Source organism: Motacilla alba, chromosome Z, assembly GCF_015832195.1.
Source record: "Motacilla alba alba isolate MOTALB_02 chromosome Z, Motacilla_alba_V1.0_pri, whole genome shotgun sequence".
NCBI classification, from domain to species: Eukaryota; Metazoa; Chordata; class Aves; order Passeriformes; family Motacillidae; genus Motacilla; species Motacilla alba.
Window position 1 is genome coordinate 43267459 of NC_052046.1, and position 19906 is coordinate 43287364.

Here is a 19906-nt window from a genome sequence, read left to right on the forward strand (position 1 = left end):
CAATGAAGACTAATTGATAGTGATTGTTGAAGAATGATGATGAATGAGGTGTATGTTTCTGAATAAAGAGAAACAGAAACTTAAGTGAGGACTGTCCAAGAATTTTGAGCTAACAAATCAAAGCGGCAGAAAATTAACAGTCATTCAACAAAGTACTTTTGCATCATCTCTAGTTATTACCAGTACATATGCTATCCAAAAAATAAAGTGCTTTTATTATGTCTGTATTCTAAAACAGAGATAAAGGCTTGAATATAAATGGCAAAAGAAATTATACTAAAAAGCAGCAAAACAACTGTAACATTCATAGAACTTCCACACACAGGATTTGACCTTTCTTTTCATGTAATAGTATCCGCTTGACTAAAAATACTATTAAAATTTCATGATCAGCTATTCTGAGTTGCAGTAGCCAGAAACAAACAATAAAAAGAGCCACAGGTCACCTGGAGCTAGGACTTGGAATTTCAGTATCCATACTGCTTAAGTAAGTGACAACTAGTATTTACAAATCTAAAAACAGATTCAGATGTGCTACATTTACCATTAAAAAATGCAAATTAAGACCACCACTTCCATTTGAATTTATCAAATATCTAAGAATTACATATGCCTTCATAATTCTGGACATCAGAGCCATTAGCTACACATGCCCATTACTCCTTCTGCAGAATTTTGTTACTAGAAAGCACACCAACAACCATTTTAATTCACAAGTCATGAGAGAATTTTGGCAGGCATTCCTCTCCTCTTCCTGCACATCAAGGGGATGTTATTTCCCACAGCTGCCCAGAAGAGGCTGTTAGCAGATGTTACGAAGGTCAGCCACCAAATCCTTAAAAGTGCTACACTGGGAAAGTGCTACTTCCCAGGAAGGAAGAACAGAATACACACTTTAGTCTGTGAATAAAGCTAACAAAAACAACCAGCAAGCACTTTAATGTCAGTCCACAACTACCACACACTGACCCAAGAAGAAGCTGTATTACCTTTGAAAGAAGAGAAATATGAATCTTCTTCAGTATGTTATCCATTTCACTAAGTTTTGGTCCCACTAATGGGCTGTTTGGCCCAGTCATATGACCAATATGGTCCAACCCCAGGTAATGTAGTATTAGGAGATCCCAGTCTTCTCTCTTTAACACTCTATCCAAATGTCTGGTAACATTATCATCAACCTCAAAGAAAAGGAAAACAACTATAAGGTAAAAAAAAACTTCCCTCTTTTAAAAAGCACCAAAAAAATTAACTATACTCTCCGTGAAAATTCCATAGATGTTGATGAGATTACATGTGCAATGTTAATAAGAAAAAAAATTGATTAGTTCAATGCCAGGCAGCCAAATATATTTGCCTAACAAAATAGATTCTTCACCCCATTTAATCTTTCCTGGTAAGGACGCATCAGATTACACACAGACAAGGCAAATTGGTTGCCAAGCTTCCACAGAAACTTTTAAAAACTGTTCCAAGAACTTTTCAGTCACTTTCACCCTGCACACTCCAAATTATCACTTCACATATGATACATCGTATCACAAGTACAACACGCCTCAGTTTAGTGACGGAAAGCTCCAGGGTACAACAACCCTAGTCTCTCAACTCCATTTTTGCTAGTGCACAAACACAAGAAGACGGTATTTGCTATGAATAAAAGAGCTGACAGCATAGAAAGAAAAACTGTTCGAAAAGAGCTATGTGGGGCCTAACTCAACTGTTTTCCTGCTTAGACTGACAATACATTCTTACAATACATTTTTAGTTGCATATACTCTCTTCAGTTATTAAAAATCCCTACAATATTTCCTATGTGATACTACTTTGCTGAGTCTGTATATAACTACCAAAAGAACTATAAAAAAGCTGTGTGTTTAACAGACTATATTAAGATAGCATAAGGACTGCATTAAGAGTTTGGGAGCCACACAGTCACAGATCTAGTAGAACATTTGTACTTTTTACTCCAGGTAGAAGCTTGTACAAGTCTCATCAACATAACCAATTAAATATGTCTTCCAATTCACATTAGACCTTTCTAACTTCCTTAAATAATAAAATACTTCAGTCAGTAGCAGCAGGTCAATGGCTTGAGGTTTTGCAAATCATAAAGGTTAAAAAACGAAGTAAATTTGTCAAAGCATTTACTCTTCTGATGTACCCAGAGTAAGAATTATCAGAATTTGTTTCACTTACTTTCTATGCTCCCTGTTTTACAACATAAAGAAACACTGCTCCCATTGCAATTACAAAAGTGATGCAATACTATAAAAGTATACCTTTAAGAGACCAAGCTAATACATTAATGGACCTCTTAAAGATTGCACTAACTAAAAATATCCGATAGCAAACTGAAAATGTGGATAGTAGGATTTTTAAACAAAGCAACTAGTCTACCTTCCAACCACAACAAGTTTTGTGAGAAAATTACATGTTTAGTTAAATTACAGAGTGATAAATTATGATTATTGTATCATCCCAACAGCATATGCATATTTTTACAGCATATGCATGAGGGACTCAAATGCTTAGCTTTACAGCACCCACACCAAAATGACATACAAATTCAATTTCTACTAAATTGCCAGGTGAATATTTCAGAACAAGGGTAGCTTTGCTCACTCATTCTCAGAAACTGACACTGTTTGTTTGTACTGACTTCACTTAACTTGGGATCGTACAAAACCTCTCACCTCTGTGAAATCTGACACAAAAAATGATGTTGTTCCATCATATTCCACAAAGTGCTTTGGGAACAATTTGACCCAAGTATCATCACCATAAAATATTATTCTTTTCCCAGCTGTTTTTGCCTGCCATATCAGATTGTCATCCAAGAGAGCTGGAGAATTGAGGTTCACAACAACATCGATGAAACCAGGTATGCTACCTGTCATCAAAGCCTAATGAAAGAATAAAAAGAGACACATTAAACAGGAAACTTCCAGTGCTCAGAAGACAGTAGCAATGGGAGGAAGAAATAAGCCAGATGGCAGACAAATCTTAGAGTAACTTAGTGTTACCAGTCCTTAACCTCCTGCCCATGGCAAATCAGGAGTCTATCTCACGCACTACTACAGCAAAGAGACATTCAGCCATAGATTGCGCTAACACCACACACATGTCCTTTATGCCAACTCCAAGCACATTAAACAACTCATAATTCAAAAGCTTCTCCAATGAAACAATAGAAAAAAATCCCCCTTACCTTAATTCGAGGCATAGTCACAGTGGGTGGCTTGGCTTCAGCAATGAAACTGTAGGAAGTCCCTTTTTCAACAACCTGAGTAGTGTATGGCATGAACTGTTTACCTTTGGATCCAAACACAAAATCATCTCTCAAAGCATCTATCAGCACAATGACAACTTTTTTGAAAAGCGGTGGAGGAATCTTGGTCCAGTTAGAAACCATTCCTAAGCAACAAAAACAGAGCATATAAAAGTCATCAAGAAATTTTACCAAAGACATGACAGAAGTTAAAGGACAACTTCACCCCATAAATGAGTGGTTTCAACTTCTTTATTAATTCTACACCCAGAAACAAGAAGCTACAAACAGCAAACCCAAGAAGTAATCTGAAGAAGATGAGTTTTCAAGCCATCCAGCACAGGAATAACACAACAACTCCAATGCCACCTCTAGGAAGTAAAACACAATGTGAAAGGAATGTGTGACATGAAATTGAGAAAACTAAGGAAAAGCTTTGAAATGGAGAGTGTTCAAAGTAATAAGAAGTAATAGCTGCTACCTTCTCTCTTTTTACTTCAGTAAAGCTGAACTAATTGTATCTGACAGACAACTTCTGTCAGAAAAAAGACATAGCATTCACCTGTGCTAATACCCAGTTTTGCACATCACAACATAAACAATGCCTTTGTATGAAATCTAACCATAAGGTAACAGGAAGATAACAAAGAAAGAGACAATTTCACTGAAACTTGTATGAAATAGATTCACGCACATTCACTTCCTTCAAGGCAGAAGACTGTATGACAGGCTAACTCAGTGATGGCAGCTGCAGGGCCAAAATCCAATGCCAGAATTCCCTGAACATATAGGTGGATATAGAAAAATGCTGCTGTCCATCAAGTAGTAGGCAACGCCATGCCTTCAAGGCCACCTCTTTCTCTTGCATGGACTTAATTCTGGCCACAGCAACTCTTCATCTGCATTGAAGTTGGTCCACATGGTGACATTCAGGTCTTATAGCAGCACTTTTGCTCCAACCTCTACAGGTCTCATTTCTCTATCAGGAAAAAACACAGAAGGGCACAGACGAGGCAGAGTGTATCCTACCCACAGGCCTCTACCCAGACACCAATGTGTTGAATCAAGTGCTCAGTAAATGCGTTATATAAAGTTAGGGGTTTTACAGTCCTTTAGAGTGAAGGTTTTTCCTGCAAAAGTGGTTGACAATTTGAACAGGTTGCAGATAATGGTGTGTCTAACACAGCAACATCAAAAACAACCTCAGAAATTTTATTTTGAGGTACGCAGATAAGTATCAACCAACTGACACTCACAGACTACTTACTGCTAGTGATTTTTCCAGATCAGGAAATGAGGGAGGAGGGCACAGCAGGGAGAAGAAGGAAATCTCAACAACAACAAAATGCTGACTGCAAGCAATCCTAATTAAACTGATAATTTTGCTTTTTTCAGGACTTGAATTATCAATTTATCAGGCATGCTTTGGCTCTCCATAAAAAACAAGAAGGCACCACCAGATGTTCTGTTAGCTACATCTTTCCCCTATCCACTGCTTAGTGAAAGAAAGCTTGCTGCACACCAAAAATGTTCAGATCACGAACACATATGCCCTACTTCTAACTTCCTCCTGCAGTGTGATTTATCAGAAAGTCAAAGTGTTGAGAAGTTCAAATGAATCTGGAGTCATTTACAAGCCATGTGAAAACACTGACTGTAAGATAGCTAAAGCAACGCATTGTCCAAGTCTTGCCATGCAGCATGCTTATTTATCTCGCCAGGGTTACTTAGTAAACAGTTACTCTAAATGAATCTGTGAAGAAAACCACAGATTCTCTACCAAGAACTTATTACAATAATGTGCTGCAAGCATTCAGTATCACAGCCTTCTTACAGCCAAGACAACACGCACTCAACAGCATCCAGGACTCACAAAGTGAAACATTCAGGAGTTAAAGAAGCACTGGAGAAATATTCTTTTCTGAATAGGTCTAAAGTAGGTTGAAAGCCTTCTGCATCATGGTTTAGTAAGCATTACACTGCCTTTAGACATTATCATCCAGACATCACTCTGCAAGCACATTGTAACCGAGTGCTACAGAAAGTATTTTCCTATTGTCACTCCATTTTTGCCTACTACACCTAGGCTTGCTCATCACATGCCTAAATTTAAACTGCTTGTAGAGCCCTCTGGCACACACTTCCACTCTTCAACACAAACCAGTCCTTTCAAAACCAAATTGTCTGACACCTCCTTCCCACCTAAACAGTCTCATTCTACGTTAATCTTCTGCTAATAATCACATGTGAATGCAATATTTCTCTCACAGTAGCCTATCAAATATCTGTGATAGTCTTGGTAAACTCCACCTAAAAATCAACCTGCCTTTCAGCAGAAACCACTCAGTCTGCTACAGATTAGATTCTTTCAGTGTTTCTGCTTAACCAATACCAGCATACCACACTCTAAGCCACACAACCTTCTGTTCTCTCCACCATGTCTCGCAATGTAAGTAAGCCTGTCCCTACAGGCATAACATCACATACTTCAGAAGAATTAACAGTAAATTTCAAACAGCTAAAGACCCAGGTTGGCACCGACAGTCCTGCTCCAAAAAGTTAACCACAACTTGGTGTTCCAGTCAAGAGCTTTGTATGAACAAAATACAACTTGATCCAGCTACCAAGCGAACCTGAAGTTTCATCCCACAGGCTCCAAACTGGTGAAAAACAGTCCCTCAATTACACAGTCCTCTTCACATTACTTTAATACAACTTGTGACTGAACATATGAGACAACTGCTTTGTTAGCACATCCTCTACAGGCTCCTTAAAAAGATTCTTGAAAATTCTGGTTTCACAAATTCAGCTCTAGAACGGAGCAGGACCTGTAAAGACAGTGATTTCACAGAAACAGTGATGGATGGCAATACTGTACATATTGCAACCTGCATTACCACAGTTGTTTCGTCACTACTGAGGTGTTAAAAGTCTCACTGAGGTGGCATTAAGACACTCACACACCACAGAAACATCACAGAAACAATGAATCTCAGGCACAACACAGCCAGTGAATGATCACAGGAAAAGCGTGAGGCGTTTTAGCAAACAAGCTTCCATTGAACACGACCGGGTATCACGGCTCCCTCAGAATCAGGGAGAGGGAAACAAAACGACAGAAAAACACAGCCTTCAAAAAAGTGACAGCTGACACTTGAGGCTTTTCGACTGCGAGCAGGTACTCCTGCCTGCGATCCATAACTACGTGAAAACCAGTCAAGTTCTAAACTACTCGGGAAACTGGTCTGGAAACACCAGGGCGCTACGGAAAGATGTTCCGCGACGCCGAGCGACGGGGCGCGCCCGGCAGCTGCCCGCGTTACCTGGGCCGGGTGGGGCCGGCTCGGCGGGAGGGTCCGCGCGGGCCTCTCTGCGTGGCACGGACCTGACGGGCACCGGGAAGAAGCCGCGGAGGAACAGCGCGACGCCCAAGGCCTGCACGAGGAGGCAGGAGGACGCGAATACCCCCGAGCGCAGCCGCATACTGGCTCGGCACCAGCGACAGCAGCACCGCCCGGACCCGACCCAGCCCGGCCGGCGCTGCGCGGGCTCTGCGGGGCGACACCTGCGGCGCCTCGCCCCGCCCGCCTGGCCCCGCCTCCGGGCCGCCGCCCGCCAACCAGCGACCACCGCGCGCTTCCGCCAAGCCTCGCCATTGGCCAGCGCCCCGGCAGCCCCTCCGCGAGAGCGTAACGGCCACACCGAACCGGAAGTACAGCCCCTCGTTCCGCCCCCACAACCCTCCTCCCGGAACCGCGTCCCACCTCTGGACCCACCCCCGACACCAGCGTCCCGCCTCCGCAGTTCGCCTCCGCGCCCGCGTCCCGCGGCGCGCCCCTCTCTGGATTCCTGCCCCCGCTTGCCGCTCCGGCATTCCGGTCGCGCGTCCCACACCTGCGACCCAACGCGGCATCGTACCCCCCTCCCCGCGTTCCAGCCTCTCATCCCACCCCGCATCCCGACCCCGCGTTCCCCGGCGGGAGCGGAAAGAGGGTGTGATGGATTGCTGCAGCAAAGAGTGCTTGGCAGGTGAGGAAGGAGTCCTGGACAGTAACTGTTGCGGGTGTTTGGCAAGCAGAATGTTTCCTCACGCAAACAAGCACATCTTAATAAAACTGGATAGTGGTATCGCTTAATCTTTCCTGCTTGGAATGGAAATGGACTGTGGCAGGCAGATCATGTCAGAAGATGAGGAGAAGTAAGTTTTAAACTTAAATTTTCTGAAAAAGGAAAACGAAGACGCTCTGCAAAGTGAAGCAGAGTTTATACTGGTCTCGCTATGTATGCTGAAATAGGAAGATAGCCTCAAAATTTCATTCTCTCAAAGAAAACTGCTCCTCATTTCTACCCAGGCAATTTTTGTATGGCTCCCCACTGTGCTGGAAAGATGTGGCACATGTTTCGTCAGTGTACCCAAGTCCTTGGCTTTGTCTGTCAGTGGCACATTTTCCCTGACCTAACAAGCGCGGCACCCTGCCAGCTGCACTTCCACCTGGACGTGTCTCGCTGTGGTCATTCGGGACGAAGCTGCGCTGCCACAGTCTGCTGCTGGCATGGCACCTGTTTGCAGCCGCCACCCACAGCTGTGTTTCTGTAGAAACACAGAAAAGAGCCATGCGAGCAGACTCCAGGGTGGTTTTCCCGCTGGGTCTTTTCCCTCAGCACAAAGCAGGATCTGTTTTGTGTAAACACAGGCCAAATGCGTTGTACTGTGGTTTGAGAAATGTTTTCCTGCTGCAGTTGGAAATAAGTGGTTTTACTGCCAGTTTGACTGGCCAGCTGTTAATTCTGGGCTTTGCAACACCTGCCACGAGGCAGAGTTGCTATGATGTGAGAAGCATGTGTGAGTGGGTTCAGGATAAAGGCTTGGTATTTGGCCTTTCGCAGGGTCTCCAAATACAAAGAAAAAATCAAGGAGCCTGAGTCCTGTGGATTCGTGCTCTTTACATATGAGCATCCCTGAGCACTGTGCTACCTTTAGGCTACCTGAGTGCTTTTTCTGGCCACTTTTACCACTTCATGTTTCTCCTGAGAATACTGATAGCATTTTCATTTCTTGAGATAATCCAAACCCATTATTTTTAATAGAAATTGCATTTTTGTGGACACTATTCACTTGTTTCTTTACAGAAGCACAACTCTGAAGGCCCGTGAAAGTTAGTATTCAGTAATTAACTTCAGCTGATTATAAGCAGTGCAATGAAATTCAGAAAAAAACATGCAAGGAATGTTACCTGAAACAGTAGGACATGGCAAAAAGCAACTTTGGGCCATTGTATTCAAAGTTTAAAATGGCTGTAGGTAGTATGCCTTAAAGTTACGTTATTTTTACGTCCAAGAGAAGCTGTATTGTTGCTTTTTTATGGGTATTTTTGCTCTCCTTTAAACCTTGAATTAGTGAGACTCTCCAACCAGAAACTAGGAAAAGTTGCCTCACAAATATAAAGCAGCCTAACGAAGGCAATGTTTATGCATCAAAAAACAGCATCTAAGGAATGTCTGTCTTCTTTTTATTTCATGTGTAAAGCTTACATTCCCTTTCAGTAAGTGGAAATTCCCCAAACTGCATCTTTCTCCTGTCATTCAAACCTTCAGATTCCCACAGAAGATCAGAATTTCTGTGTTCAGGAAAAAGGATTTCTCTACAGACATAAAAAACAGCATCTAGGATGTGATTCACACTCCCCGGGACCTATCACTGGGTATTTACTGAGTACCATCACCATTTGCCGAGTTCTTGCAGCAACATGCTTTCAAGTCCATTACTGTAGCACTTAACTGCAGGGGTCAAATACAGGAAGAATCCTGAGCGTTGTACAACACTTTAAATCTGTCTGTCTACAAGCATGTTACAACACAATATATTGACTATCACTGCTGTGCACTCCTGCGGCCGTTTTGCAAGCCTTTGGGTATAACCTCCTCTGTTGTGCATAACACATTTGTGCCCTGAGAGCTGGTGATTTCACGAGCATTCCGAGGAAGTGTTTGCGTGCTTCCCAGTTCGTAAGCAGACAATGACTGTTGTTTGCACCAGTTCATGTCAAGGGGTACCGGCTGACTTAAATAGCCTTTGGAAGGTTAAAGGTTCATGCCAGAATATCTGGAAAGGTGCAATATAGTGCACTTCATGTGATTCAGAAGGCTTTTGTTTCATCAGAGCCAGCAAACATTTTAGAACATGGTATAACCCATCCCTGTGGGAGATGAATTTTCATCTTTCCCTACAGGACAGCATGTCGCTGCTGCTGCTGCTGCTGTTGTAAAGAGCCATTCAAGCAAATTTACATCTCTATGTGTTGAGGAAGAAGAAGGAATTTAGTGCTCTTTGCAAAGCCCTCTCTAGAGGCATTTTCCCAAATCTGCTGAGAAATGAGCAACTGAAAGCCAACCAAGCTTTGTCTTCAACAGGCAAATACAGGAATCAGTAGGAACACATTTTGGTGAGTGTCTTTTCCACCAGCATTTAAAGCAGCCAGGTGATACTGTTAGTCACTCTGGCATCCCTCAGGCTTTTCTTTACTGAGTCAACTAGTAAAAAGTAGATAAGATAAAAAAAATTGGTGGGTCCCGTGAGGAAGGAACACACCTCCTTCCAACAGTCTCTGTGTCCTCTGCCACCATTTAATGAAACGCTGCCCATTAGTCAGCACTCAGCATGTCTGCTTCCTCAGCTCCTTCTTTTCTGATTCTTTCACTTCTTATGTGTCACAATTTGAGTGGAAAAACAGGCCCTATCTTCCCTTCTCCTCTAGTTTCAAATACAGGCAATATGCAGTCCGTTTTCTCAGTTTTTTTTCAATTTTTCCATTCTCTTACTTAGCTTTATTTTGAATAATTCCCTTGTAGTTTTGCCTCAGGCCTGTTTACCTGCTGTTGATAAGTTCTGGGTATCTGCAGCTCATCACCTTGCTTTTTGAACTGCCTCAGTTATTCTCCCCTCTAGGCCTAGTTTAACAGGATTTCACATCTGAAAATGTGTGTTTATGGGAAACCTGCACATCTCTTCTGACATTGACAGTGTCAGATATGTGAACACTTCATGCCAGTGGTTTAAACAAGCATCTCTTTTCTGTAATTAGTGATATAACTCTTAAACTTGTCCTAATACATTTAGTATTGTATTGGGGAATACACAAGTGGAGCAGGAATATGGACAGTGGCAAAATTTGCATGTATATGCAAAAGCAACCATTTTTACATGCAAGGGGTGTGAGGAAGAATTAATTCAAAATTAAGTGAAACTGTAATTAAAAATGAGACTTCCCAGGTGATCTGACACTCTGAAAGCCCTGTGATGTAGTTAGAAATTCAGAAGGACACATAGTAATTTTTTTTCTCCTATAATTTCTCCATTCTTCAGTACATAGCAATTTGAATGTATGTCAGGTCTCTGCTGTATTTAAGACACAGTAAAACATCAGAAAAGGTTACAAAAGACTGTCTGCTGAAGTGTGACTCTCCCTCCTCCATTCTGGTGCACTGCAAAGCCTCCAGAGATTTGTACTTGCTGAGGCAAAACACAAAGCAAAAGCACTGCATTGTGCTTTTTCAGAAGCACCCAGCTTCCGAAATCTGAGACTAAACAGAAATTTCTTCATATAGGAAAAGAAAAAAAATGTTAAGAAATAATTCAGTAACTTTATCCACATCAAATACTTGATTGTCTATCTTTGTGCACTCACGCACGTGTGCACACATGCACAGAAGTCTGCCTTCAGATTTAGCTATTTTGGAAACCCTGCTTGCAGAGCTTATGGGATTTGAGATTGAGGCAACCAGGGATCACTGAAGAAGATAACCCCTGATAACCCCTGAGCTGGTGAGCTGTAGGGAGCCAAAGCCCGGCTTGTTTCTGTAGACTGCAGACTTGTTACTTGCCGCAGTATGAGATTACTTGCTTTTGAAGGGGAAGCAAAGCTGCAGAGCAAGAACTGATTGGAGAAAGAAGCTGCTTGTTAGCTTCCCCCAGAGCCTTGCACTCAAAGCTTACGCAGTTTAGTAGCAATATCTGCATCCCTCTTTCTCTATGCAGGGTTGTACAGAGATGTAACTAGTAATTCTTGTGTAAGAAAGCCCTGGCTTTAGAGCTGCATTTGTGCGCTCACACAGGCAGGTTCTTTCAGAGCTGCAGCCATAAACTGGGGTCACTGAGCATGAGCCCCATATGTGCTGCTGATTAGAACAGATCATGGGATGGTGACCCAAGGCAAGTTTTTCATTTAGTCTAAATGAACTGGTTAAAACATAAATGGAAAAGAGTAGAACCTCAAGGAAAACTTCCAAAACCACTTAAGTAGATGGACTGATTCTGGTAGTATTAGTGTCTGAAACTTCCCCCAAATGTCAGCAGACTCCACAAGTTAGAGTTATGCCATCCAGCTGTAATGCCTTCAGAGCAGGCACTGAGAGAAGGAGCCAAATCAGGGCTCAGCTGAAGCAACATCTTTTCATGACACATGAAAACTAACCATAATCTCTCCTCCCTACAATTTTACCCACTTATCTTGCTTATCTTTTACCCTCCTTTAATCCCACTTTCTTTCTTATCTCTCTCCTACTCTTCCTGACACCGTTAGCTATTTTTTGAGAGGTAAAGAACGGGGAACCCGGTGATACTAGATTTTTCCAGATTTAATGATGACTGGAAACAGCAAACAGACATTGTCAGTGCCCCTGTCAAGGAAACTGCCTGTTGTGTAAGCTGACTCCCTATCAGGTGCCAAAGCATCCCATCCCGAAAAACAACCAAATGTTTGCATCATGGTTACCAGGGAATCCAGCTACTCCTCCCTGCAACTGCAAGAAACTGGACTGTCCTTTTCCTGCTTAGCTACTGCTTCTCTATGGCATTAGTACATTATACTCAGCATGCAGGTGATGAGTTCAACTCCCTCTAGTCCTCCTTGCTTGCCTGATATGCATAGTGCTATAGGGCTTTCTTTAGTCACATGGTCTTTATCCTACTGAGAATTTCTCATGCTGCAGAAATCCTCTCTTCCTGTGTCCCTGCGAGCAATAGGATAAACAATTACAACAATGAAGTAGGAAATGTAGCTACATTCTTCCATGACATATGACTTTACTAAAATAACCTTCCTAAAATATCCTAGTAAAGCATTTTTTTTAATTTTCATAGTCTTCTTGCCTCACATCTTTCCCTTCTCTAAGCCAAAGCCTTGATTTTTAATTGATTCACCTGCAGGTGCCAGGTATTCAATGACACTGCCTTTATTTACCTTAGGCCTAGGTATTTTTTACTAGCTAAACACTACGCTGTGTTAAAACATACCAAAATATAACATAAGCACTTCTTGTTTCAGAAACCAACTTCTTCTCTGACACTTCCTCGTGCACTTGTTTCCAGGAGAGAAGTCTTTGTGTGTTGCTTTTCACTGCAGGGAACAGCTGTGCTGTGCCAAGCCAGCATCACAAGCCTGCTCATCTTGATGCTCAGACACTCTTCAGCTGTCCGAGCTAAGAAAGCAGAGAGTGAGGAAGGCTGGCAGGCGTTGAGAGTGCAGGCTGTTGGTGCGCTTGCTAGCTGAAGTGTGCACTTTGTCAAATTTCACGCTGGATAGCCAAGTCATCGCCAAGGGAGAAGCTGAAGCTATACAAGGGGCCTTAATAAGATGTGTTAGTGGCTGCAGAGAAGCCAGGAAAACAAGAAACTGTCAGCTGTTAAATTATCCAAAGCAAAAGTATTTGTGAGGGGGGAAGAAACATCAACTTAGCTGTCTTTAGTCACCTAGGGTAATTAATCAGCATCATCAAGCCCTGGTATCAGTAAATTCTGAAAAAGGTTTTCAGGTGTTTATAGTTTCAGGATAAATTTCTTCCAGCACTGTGTACCTAGAATTTCTTGCTCTGATAGCTTTGCCACAGAGTAACAGCCTGCCATGGAGATGTACCCATTTTCTCCCCTGGGTCCTCTCTCCTCCATGCCCTGAATCAACTAGCTCTTCAAGACCATTGATTTTGGGGTTTTCCCAGCTTGCTTCTGCAATGGCAGAGTGGTGTGTTTTCTGCGGGGGGGAGGCTGTCAGCTGTTGCCCACCCTGTGAAGGAGCATAGAGGATCAGAAGGAACTTGACCTGCCTGAATGGTCACAGGGGGCCAAGCCTGGTGCATTGTCACCCAAGGCAAGTAAGATCCTGAGACAGACTGTCTGCATTACCACATTTCAATTACCTGTGTCCACACCTGATCACTGCAGCCAGGCCAAGAAAACAGTTCCAGGCAGAAAAACTAAACCATCTAGGTTTTCCAGAGTTTCATTTATTTGTATGGCTGGACCTTTTGCTTCCCCCCAAAAAATTGAGCCAATTATGATGTCTCATGGATTCCTAAGGTCTAATAAGGCAGAATTTTGCTTAGTGCTTCTCTTGTGTCAACCTTTGGCTCCTTCTCTGTTGCATAGCGCCAACTCACACACCCAGGAGAGGTATTTCTACCTCTTTTTCTGCTTTGTGCAAAGGAGAGAGCAAGGTGGTAGCCCACAAAAGGCTCACTCCCCAATCATCAATACTTGACAGCATTTGTACATTTTAACAAACAAAGCATCAGCATTCATTGGTTACAGATTACATGACTTCATTAATTAGTACTCAGTCCCCTATTTGCCATGCTAATTAGTCTGCAGGTGCAGTTCTTCCCTCTGTCTGACTCTGGGGTCTCTTTGGAGTAGGTGGTCACTGAGTTGGTGGTCCACTGCTGGAATGACCTCTCCCCCAGTTACTGCTCAGTCCTGACCTTACTCCTGGTGGCTCTCATCCAGACAGGCCATTCATCTTGGGATTGCCTTCCCTTTTCCCTCAAACAGACACTAACCAAGCATATAATGTTCACAATGCAGTTGCTTAATCATAACTGTCTAGCTACATCTGCTGATTGACAACAACAAAAAAAATTGTGAAGTTTGATTCAGATGTTGAGACACCCAAATCTTGAGGGGCTTGATATCACTTCCAACCTTTCATAGGTCCTTTCTACCTTACTCAGACACCTGTCTCCTCAAGTCACGCAACATTGCTGCCTCTCTGCATGTTTCTTTGTACTTGATAAGGGGAATAAAGTGTTAAGATGGACTGACAGTGACACATAGAGACATTATAAGCCTGTAAATCCTATTTCTAGAGGAAATAAGTCAAGAACTCCTTACATCTAATTGCAGGCTGTTAATTTTATCTGCACTAGTAAACTGAAAAAGTTTTCTTGTCTGAGTTTTTGTTTTTTTTTTTCATTTCCAAGACAGCGTCTGGCATATCCATCAAAGGAAACAAAGCTTAAGCAGGATTTCTCCCTTACTTAGGCTGTTCTCAGTGCCTGTGTTCTCAAAATGTAGATGGAGAATGAGACTTGGGTCTCAGCAACACTGGAACCAGCTGAGCTTTTGGAAGATGTTCAAGATCACCAGTGCTCCTGTCAGTAGAAAAAGAAAAATACCCAGTAGAATTGTGTCCATTTTAATAAATTTTGAAAGCCTTCAATGAGCACAAGAATTACTATAACCAAGAATCAAAAACAGTCAAGAAGATGAGATTTCTATTCATCCCTTAGCAAGAAAGGTTTTCCATTCCTTGAATGCCTGTATTATTAGGACAGGTATCTGCGTATCCTCTTTTATTGAAGTAGGAGTCTTCCTTACACACTCTATTTTAAACTGCAGCCGACTCTACTGTGAGTTTAATTATCAACACAGGCAGAACACCAAAATCCCACAGTGTAATAGATACAATAGCAGGTCAAGATTTTTTTTTTTTGTTGGTTTTTTCCCCTCTGGCTTGTTTTTGGAGGGGTCTTTTTTGTTATTTTGCTTGTAAGAGTGATTAAGCTCAGTCCCAAAAACTCTACAAGGAAGAATGAACAATGAAAAATAACATCTCTTTTTTCAAGCAAAATGCCACAGGGAAACAGATGAAAGGACCTCATCATTTTCCTATCATCTTACATGCTGGCTTCCTTAAACCACTCACAAACCATGTTGTTGTTATTTGGGCTTCTTAGGTTGTTCCAAGAGGATGAATTACAATTGCTAGGAAGCTGTAAATTTCCTCCCTCAGTACACTGAGGATCCCTTGTTCACATGCCAGAACTTCATGTCATCCAGCTTAGCTCGTCTTACTCCCAGCAGGTTTTTCATCCCCCTGCACTAGTAACTTTGTTGAGAAAACTGTCACCACACTTTCGCCCTTTTTGGATGTGCTGCACCCACCTAGCTTATAGTTTGTCACACTGGGCCTCATTTCAATGTTGCAAGTGACCAGCGCTGCCCATAGTGTTTGAAGAAGGCCTCAGTAGGTCCCAAGTGACCCTGAGTCTCTTTCCTCTCTGCTGGCAGTGGCCATGATGTATCTGAAGATCTTCTCCCAGCTGTGCCCCACCAATTCTCTGATCATTTTGTAACTGGCACGCTGTCATGCCTTTTTTTCTGCCTGCATGACCTCTGATGTATTTCCAGCTGCACACAAAGATTCCAGCTGCTGGTTCTCAGGACCATAATCTTATCACTTTGGATTACTGAAGCTCATGTTGTATCGTTGCTCTCATCTCCTTAAATAATCCAGTCCTAATTCTTGTGCCAAAAAATCACTAGTAAAAATGTAAACAAGTTACTATCCACAGGACCGCACAGATCAGTCCTGTCTCTAAATGGGCTATTGCAGTCAACATCTACCACCTTTGACTTCTATGAATCAGCTATTTCTCAGAATCTCAAGTGGAATACCTATAAATCTGCCTCCCTCATTTTGTTGTGTTAACATGACTTTACTGGATAGGCACATTCTTTCCTTCTGAAGCTGATAATTTCCTTTACTAGATAAGGAACTTAATTCTTTCCACTCAAGAACAGGTTTCACTGCCACTGTGGATGGCATCTTTCCCTGGGTATTTCTGTCCATTGTGTTACCCTATTTTTATCTGGTTCTGGGTCCCCTTCCTGAGCACTGAATGCAACAAGAAAAATTATTCTTTGGCTTTTTCTCAAACCATAGCAGTAGCAATCTTAGTAGTTATTAACAGTTTAGAAGTCCCTTACCAGCTTGAAACTCTGTCTGGAGAAAAATGTATCAAAGTCACTTAGGTTTTCCTATAAGTAGTTGAAGTGTGACTTAACAATGGAAGCAGTAATAAAAATAGACATTAAAAAAAGGAAAGAAGCATAAACATCCTTAACAATATAAGTATGGGAATCTGGAGCTGCAAAGAAGGATGGCAGGTTGTTAGTATGATGCTTCAGGATATGCCACCTAGCCAAGTACAGCAGGGCTTTGCTGTCAGCATCTTGCTGCCTGCAATACTTGAAGAACATTCTAAGGTGAGAGATCTGTGAATGGAGGAAGGGGCTCCTGGAGAGCAGAGAATTGTGGAACACTGACATTGAAAAGGAATGAAACAATTTCTGTGGGAGAGACTCTAAAAACAGGAAGCAATAAATAATCCCGTCATCAAGCTATGGCTCCTAGGAAGCAGTCCCTTCCTTCTGTATGGAGAAAGTCTGTAGCGTTTCTTCAAAGACTACATTGCATATGAACTTTAAAAAAAGAAGACAAGAAATAATCACATTAAATGGCCAAACAGTGCCATCTGGGGACTACTCTCATAAGATTAGCATGAGCAAAAGGCAGTAAAGTTAATGAAGGACCTGCTTTTTCACTCAGAATGAGCAAAACTTTTTTCTGTGGGAAGTTTTGGTTATTTGCACGGGGCCAGTCTTGGAGTCAGGCACTGAGTTGCACACAATGCTCTATTAAGAGTCAGGACTGCTCCAGGAAAGGAACACTGACACATCTCTAAATTCAAGAGCTGTGGTCAAGCAGCAGCTTTCTTGTATGTTCTTGATAGAAAGAATTTCTTAATTTGAAGCTTGTAGGAAACAGGAGACTACATGGAAATCAAGGAAAGGACAACATGATGTAGCACCAATGGGAAATGCTTTCAGAGCTTCTTGTTTTACTATGCTATACAACAGAATTTTATTTCACAAAGCCTCCAGGGCACAGTGATCCCCCATTTAAAGCAGTTCTTTTTCATGAGCAAAATTCTGAGATTTTGCTTAAGGACTGCAGTAAAATCACGGAATCATTTAATCAGAATGGCTTGGGTTGAAAGACACAAGAAAGATCATCTGGTTCCAGTCCCCCTGCCATGGGATACAGTGAGCATTACCATATAGCTGTTTGTACAAGCAGTGGGAATATATGTCTTTCCAGACTGGTGCAGATGATACAAATGGAAGCAGAGATTTCTTGTAAGGACAGCTGTGTTATTTCAGAAGTGGCATGAGGGAAAGGAGGGTGCGAGAACAAAGCACCTGCTGCTGCCTTCAGGCATGCAGATTCAGTCTGGGCTCCTGCAGGAATGCAAGCTTGATGGTTGCCTAGAAAATGCAGGCTTTCAGCAGAATATAGAAAACCCAGAGATGGACAAATCTGCTGATTTGGTTGTTGTGCAAACAAAAACCAAGAGCAGCTGCTTTTAATCCCAAGCTGCATATGCAAAAAAGGGAAGAAAGTAGCAAAGGCAATAAATTATTGCATTTCTTTCAGAGCCTTAGATTCCTTTGAAGGATTATGAGTATTATGTTAAGACATTCAGTTTAAGCTGGATCAAAGAGGAACCAGAGAATGTGGTCTTCAGTAAGAAGCTATGGAAGTAATGTAGACTAAATTTTTACTTTTACCCTCAAACTGCCAACAAGCCAGACTAGCTCTTGTAAAACCAGAGTAAAAAAATTGAGCTGTATCAGAAGTCTCTGCAATGTTTGGCTACCCATCTGTGGTATTTTAACATTTTCAAGATTTCAAAATGTTCAGTACACAAGTATTCCCTTCTGTTATATTTATAGGATTTAAATCACATGCTATTTATTCTATATATTATTTATAATGCATTCATTTCAATTCACCTGCTGCAATACACAGTTCATTTTTAATACATAATTTCTAAGTTCAGTTTCTTTGCAAGGTCAGCCTTCTCTTGAGCTAACCCCTGGAACTCAGTTCTTATCCAGAGACCAGCACCTGGGAAATCTGCTAAAACAACAGCACATGATCTGCATCCTCATGAAGCTGGCTGACATTTAGGGTCACCACCATGTTGATGTTAAGCCTGCTGAGACTGGAGTGAGAACAGTAGGCACTAACCTCTCTCCTTCTTACCTATGCAAGGGAAAGAGAGCAAGTCATCCAGCCACTAGGGAGGAGTGACCTCCATTTTTCCACCTTCCTGCTCAGTCTGGACAAACGTAAGTGATGTTTTGGCCATCTCTCTGTTGTGGCTACACTCACTATGGTGTGTGAAGATACCATGAACCTTACTGGGGACAGATTTTGGTCGGAACAGACAATAAACAACCTGCTGTTGAGGAAACTTATAATCAGACGAACAGAAATTAAGCCATACTAAATTAATTCCCTCCAGCTTACAGCAGTTTCCAGGCAGGATAGGTAGTTCCATGGCACACATGTCATACTAGCACTCAATAATTCCTCTCAGCCTCAGCCAGAGTCCCCAGAGGTCCCCAAAAATCCCCAAACTTCCTTGAGGAAGTTTCACTCAGCATCCTCTCTAAGGCATAGCTGTGGGTATGTTCACAGGAGCTCTCAAGCCCACACTTGAGCCCTCTTGCACTCTCCACTGCTCCTCCTTCTTGCACCAGCTCCCTGGACAGTTTGACACCCCTCCCCTCGAGCACAGGGATGCTACATCCTCTGTTTTCACAAAGGAGTGTTGTTTAAAGTGGACAAAACAGATGCTGTACACTAGCTGGCAAATGGTGCTTTTTCCTGGTAGAACTTCATTGCAGGTGTACCAGGGGAACTAGAATAACAAGAAAGTTTTAGATTGTCCCCAATACACAGTCTCAAAAAAAAAAATCGCCCTCTGTTTTATTCAGTTCTTCAGATACAAAAGAAATATGTATTCAGCTCCTTTAGGAATTGAACTATTGACCTTTCTGAATGCCAGAAAGCCTAGAAGTAGGGCAGAGAGAGAATGATTATCATATTGTTGAAACAGAAGAACTCCCATATCTACTAACTGTCAGACATGACACTACCTGAGAAAAAGGAGGAAGACAGGATGCTGTTGTTAGAGCAGGATCTGTTGGGGGTTGGTTGCCCAGACAATCCCGAGTGGCAGAGGGTTCTCTGATGTTTTGGAGGGCACTAGACTTGTTTCAGGTGGTACACACAAATAAGTCACATCTTTACAATAGTTGTTTGCAAGATGCAGAAAGCACCATTGACCCAAATCAGGGGAGTTTCTCCTCAGGGAAACCCTCAGAAATGTGTTTCTGGTAGAAGTGGTCAGGCATATTTTCTTCCAGACACTGGAAGTCCCTGTGATGGTGGGACAGTGGGAGGGGGGCACATACACTGCCACCAGACCACTTTGTCTCAGGGAGTTTCCTCAGCTCCTGGCCAGAGTGCAGGGCCTCTCCTCTCACTCTCCCTGGCCCCTACAAAGCCCCTCAAAAGGGCACATGCAGACCCCCTCATAATTCCTAGCAGGTTCACTGGCACCTCATGACAGCACACAGGCAGGTCACTTTCCCAGCCCACTGTGCAGGAGGGGTTGCAGCAGGCATGACTTGAGGACACCACTTCTGCTAACTGCTTGGCAGCCTTAGATTATCCA

General features: G+C 42.4%; 1 protein-coding gene across 8 annotated transcripts in view; it reads right to left on the reverse strand.

The window, feature by feature from the left end:
• PIGG (phosphatidylinositol glycan anchor biosynthesis class G) overlaps positions 1 to 6854 on the reverse strand; it is an 82464-nt gene extending 75610 nt beyond the window's left edge. For 6 of the 8 annotated variants that reach the window (XR_005255218.1, XR_005255216.1, XR_005255217.1 and 3 more), the window contains exons 1-4: positions 6589 to 6854; positions 3206 to 3411; positions 2691 to 2900; positions 990 to 1178 (exon numbers count right to left, since the gene is read on the reverse strand). Coding sequence is in view for 5 of the 8 variants with exons in the window: in XM_038124002.1 (XP_037979930.1) it covers positions 990 to 1178; positions 2691 to 2900; positions 3206 to 3411; positions 6589 to 6748 (765 nt within the window). In the remaining 3 variants the exon portion in view is untranslated. Of the gene's footprint in view, positions 1 to 989; positions 1179 to 2690; positions 2901 to 3205; positions 3412 to 4118; positions 4245 to 6588 lie in introns of all 8 variants that reach the window. The other 2 variants (XM_038124003.1, XM_038124001.1) reach the window with 2 other exon arrangements.
• Positions 6855 to 19906: the final 13052 nt, after the last annotated feature.